The 5,000-nt window shown below is 31.9% G+C and overlaps 1 protein-coding gene across 4 annotated transcripts in view; it reads right to left on the minus strand.

The window, feature by feature from the left end:
* LOC135202375 (RNA-binding protein Musashi homolog Rbp6-like) overlaps positions 1-5,000 on the minus strand; it is a 1,243,940-nt gene that overhangs the window by 402,159 nt on the left and 836,781 nt on the right. For all 4 annotated transcript variants that reach the window (XM_064231739.1, XM_064231737.1, XM_064231738.1 and 1 more), the window contains exon 6: positions 2,769-2,861. In XM_064231739.1, the coding sequence (XP_064087809.1) occupies positions 2,769-2,861 (93 nt within the window). The remainder of the gene's footprint in view (positions 1-2,768; positions 2,862-5,000) is intronic.

A 5,000-nucleotide genomic window follows, 5' to 3' on the forward strand; every position in this document is an offset into this window, starting at 1 on the left:
AAGCTACATCAAGCGATCAGTCAGCTAAATCGCTGAGACCAGATTTCCTGATTTTTCGGACCTTCACCAAGAGTTTAATATGTTTTCGAAATCAAATATTCCCTTCACCCGTACTGATAACAATTATAAACAGTGGAAAGTACTTCAGTAACGTGTTTCTAAATTATAAACTTTATACGATTTAGGCCAAAGGCCAAGCGCTGGGACCTATGAGTTCATTCAGCGCTGAAAGGAAAATTGAGAGTAAGAGGTTTAAAAGGTAGATCTCGCAGTTACACTATGAAACAATTGTTAAAAGAGGGAGGAAAATAAAATGGAAGAAAGAATATGATTGAAGGTACCACAGGGCTTACAGCTAGGTGCCGAAGCCTCACTGAGAAGAACCTTAAGTAATGCCTACAGCGCACCGCGTGAGGTGCACTGACAGCACTACCCCCTTAAGGGGAGGCACTTCCAGACGTTCCTTTAGCTTGTTGTTATCGAAATTTAACATCTCCCTTATCCGGACTGAAAAACAGTGCAAAAGTTCATCGGAAAGTACTTCAGGAAAGTATCTTAGGAAGAGTATCCTAAGAACCAATCAGGAATCAGTGACAGAAGCTATTAACCAAGATACGACCTGGGTTGGCCTCCAGCACACAAATAGGACTTACGTACGGACTCAGCGCCAAAGTGGGTCAAGAGATACTACGTTAAAAATACATTACCATTTTCATTTAGGAAACGAATAATACATTATTACCTAAAATAATTGATACATAATGTTTACCTTTATTAAATTCTATTAATAGAGGCTAAAATGTCCCACCGGTAAAGCAAGGCCAAGATAAATAATCTTGGAAGCTAATTGAGGAAATTTTGCAAAATAATCTAACAAGCTACTTATAGCTTTAAAACCTTGTGGGAGTGATTAAGATCATCTGATTTCAGAGGTAGACCAGTTAAATTATACATTATGTTTCCAACAGGAAATTATTTTGTTATATCAATATTTCGAAATTTCTTTGTTTAGTCTAATTTCCGATATTCCTTTGCTTCGTCAACATTTCGTAAAAGAGTTTTAGCTAGGCGCTAAAATCTAAACACTGACGTTCGTGGTATTTGAAAAAATTTTGACCGAATTATGGGAGAATTATCTGCAACAAGTATAATCTCCGCAAGTTATTAAGACAAACACCTACGAAAGTATCCCAAGACCCTATCATTTATAACACTACTGGCAAAAAGTAGCAAAAGCTCATTTCCATGTTCTATTTAGAAGTCCTCATTGTACTCTTAAGCCGTAAAAAATCACTGGAAAGCGACGCCAAGGCTTTTAAAAGCCTCGTGGTGTCACTCGGAAGTTTTGTACTACATTTTAAAAGCCGCGGCGTCTCAGTAAACGTCACTCTTAAGATCAGAGTGAAGACGTTTACAATCTGCCTGGTTAATTTAACAGCCCCTCAACAGGCTCTTTATTTTCCCCTCTCGCTCCAAGAGCAACACTAATGTAATCCCAGACATATATGCTGCATTTCATTTGTAAATAACAAAAGCCTTTAAAGAGACGGGTCCATCTTTTACTTAGAGAAGGAAACAACAGCCTCTCAAACAGCTGACATATAATAACTCAGACTCAATGATTTCTCAGAACAATTCGGACGGGAAACATTAGGCTCAATTTTTTTTGCTATGATAGCTCACTTGAGAGTTGATAGCTCACTTGAGAGTTGAGTTCCATGTCATTCTTTATCTTGTTTGCAAAGGGCTTAGCCAAGTATAGGAACTATATATGTTCCCGACGCAATGACCTCCGCTCAAATAAATAAAAGAAAAAAATAACCAAGCTCTTTACCATAAACTGATAATGGTTTTTAAAGCAAAATGCTTAACACAGTCATGACATGATTCTTAAATGCAAGACACGCTGGAGGAAAAAAAAGACTTTGAATTTGTAATTGGTCATACAGTCGCATGCTTAACAAACCGTTAATTTACTGTTCTCGCTTCTAGTTCTTTTTTAAATAAGCAAAACTTTTCTCATTTGAAGGCAAATATGATTTTTCATATTATCTTAAAACTACATTTCCCCAAGATAAATTCGTGAACAATATAATTTTTATTTAATATTTCAGCAATAGAAAAAAAAGGACTTTTCCCTTTTGAAGAAAAAAAATCATGACTTCAGGTACATTTTGAAATCCCATTTTCCAAAGAACGACATTCCTCGCAAATCATGATTTTTAGCAATATTTTCCCAATGGAACAAATTCAGAAAAAAAAATCTTTCCCATTGGAAGAAAAAAACTCATGGTTTCCGCAAAATTTTCAAATCCAATTTTCCCAAGAAAGACTCTGCTCGTAAATAATAGGATTTCCAAAAATTATTTTCATGATGGAACAAAGTAAAAAAAAAAATAAAATAAAAAAAAAGACCTTACCCATTTGAAGAAAAAAAAATGATGGCTTCCGCAACATTTTGAAATCCAATTTTCCCCAGAAAGATTCTGCTCGTAAATAATATGATTAAAAAAAATATTTTCATGATAAAAAAAACCTTTCCCATTTGAAGAAAAAAAAATCCATGGTTTCGGCAACATTTTGAAATCCCATTTTCCCAAGAAAGATTCTGCTAGTAAATAATTTGATTTTTAAGAAAATAAATTTTCACGATAAAAAAAAAAAAAAAAAAAAAAAAAAAAAAAAAAAAAAAAAAAAACGAGTCTTTCCCAGAAGGATGGCCACTGGAAGAACTGCGGAAAGATCAATCCGGGATAAGTGTTACTCACCCGTCCAAATTGCTCGAAGTAATTCTTGACGTCTTCCAAGGTAGTGGGCGCTGACAGCCCACCCACAAATATCTTCTTCGTCCGCGTTACCATCTGAAATAAAAAAATATATATAAATTAAAATAAAGCTTTTTGTAAACAAATAAATAAATCCTCAGTAATAGCCATTTGGGAAACCGTATTAATTATAATAGTCAACATTTGAAATAAATAAAATATAAATATTAAAATAAATAATTCTAAGCAAATGAATAAATCATTAGTAATAGTCATTTGGAGAACAGAATTATATTAGTTACCATCTAAAACAAAAAATATGAAAATTAAAATTAATTTTTTGTAAACAAATAAATAAATGATTAGCAACGGCCATTTGAAAAATAGTATAAATTTTATCAGTTACCATCTGAAAAAATATAAACATTTAAATTAAGGCGATTTATAAATAAATAGCTTATTAATACTAAACAACTTAAAAATGGGCAGTTTGTAATTAATAAATTAAATAAATAATAATAATAATAATAATAATAATAATAATAATAATAATAATAATAATAATAATAATAATAATAATAATAATAATAAAAATCCTCATAGTAGGGAAACCGAACAGATTCCCGAAAGTTTTCCTTAAAGTTTTAAATTTAAATATATGTACATTTACCAAACTGTGGATTTGTTTCTCCAATAATAATAATAATAATAATAATAATAATAATAATAATAATAATAATAATAATAATAATAATAATAATAATAATAACTGGTGAATATAGGATAAAGAAATAAGTCTCCATCTGAAGCAGCAAAAAACGATAAAAAAAAGTAACTAATTGAAATACAGAAAAGGAACTTTCATAAAGATTCCTAAGTCTAGAATACATAATTTGGCTAAGGCGACTAAGAGGTCCTCACCAGGCTTTTCTTAATACCTTTTTAACACCTTGACACACTTGCGGGCCGTTTTTGGCACTGGCCTAATCGAAAGCAACCGACCAACCAGAAGAAGTTAAACCGATTTTCTAATCAAGATGAGAACAATTTCCACTTCTATAAAAGTAAATAAAAGATGCGGTTAATACAATAAACGTTAAGGCAATTTGTAAGTAAATTAGAAAAGAAATTACCAACAAAGGAAAAATCGAATGCTTATGTTGGTGAATAAAAAAAAATGTCAGTTATATAGAACAAAACCAAGGGATAAGGTAGCAAATGATTAAAAAAATCAAAATTTAAAACATAATAAAAGGAAAAAGTAGGGCAATTTGTTAGTACGCGATTGTGTGGAAGAATATATAATTACTCCAAATTAAAATAATAAAAAGTAAGATATAATTACTTGTAATTTAAAGAAATATAAAAACATTTACGGCAATTAAGAATAGAGGAAAACAAAAAAGAAAGAGGAAGGGTAAAATAAGCCATGATGAAAATGGAAAAATTATTATAATAAGGAATAAAATAAGAAGGGAAATCAATTACAAAAGCTATAAATACACTAGAAAAATAATTACTTTTCGCGTAAGGAAACCGATGATGAAAATAAGAAAGCAATTCAATGGAAATTGATAAATGACCCAGAATGAAATAAAAATATAGGTAGAAGAAGAAGAAGAAGAAGAAGAGGAGGAGGAGGAGGAGGAGAGGAGAGGAGGAGGAGGAGGAGGAGGAGGAGGAGAGGACGGTCAAAATCACAGTAAAAGTACATCGAAATAAAAAACGAAAAGCAGTAAAAAAAAAGAAAAAAAAATAATAATAATAATAAAAAGACGAGAGGAGGAGGAGGAGGAGGGATCAAAATCATAGAAAAAGTTAGTCGAAAAAAAAACGGAAAGCAGTAAAAAAAATAATAAAAAATAAATAACAAAAAAGATGGGAGGAGAAGGAGGTGGACGGATCAAAATCATAGAAAAAGTAAGTCGAAATAAAAGCGAAAAGCAGTAAAAAAAATAATAATAAATAAATAAAACAGACGGGAGGAGGAGGAGGAGGACGGATTAAAATCATTGAAAAATTAAGTCGAAATAAAAAAAAAACGAAAAGCAATAATGAAAAAAAGCCGGAGGGAGGAGAAGGAGGAGGAGGAAGAGTCGAAATACAAGTAAAAGAAGTAAAAATAGACGGCAACACAAAAGAGACAGGAGAACGTAAGGAAGAGGATGAAGAGGCGTGGGACTGTGCTTTCAAACCCGAGTGACTGAGCACACAGACGCACCCGCAACCCGAAAG

The sequence above is a fragment of the Macrobrachium nipponense genome, chromosome 30, assembly GCF_015104395.2.
Source record: "Macrobrachium nipponense isolate FS-2020 chromosome 30, ASM1510439v2, whole genome shotgun sequence".
Lineage (NCBI taxonomy): Eukaryota > Metazoa > Arthropoda > Malacostraca > Decapoda > Palaemonidae > Macrobrachium > Macrobrachium nipponense.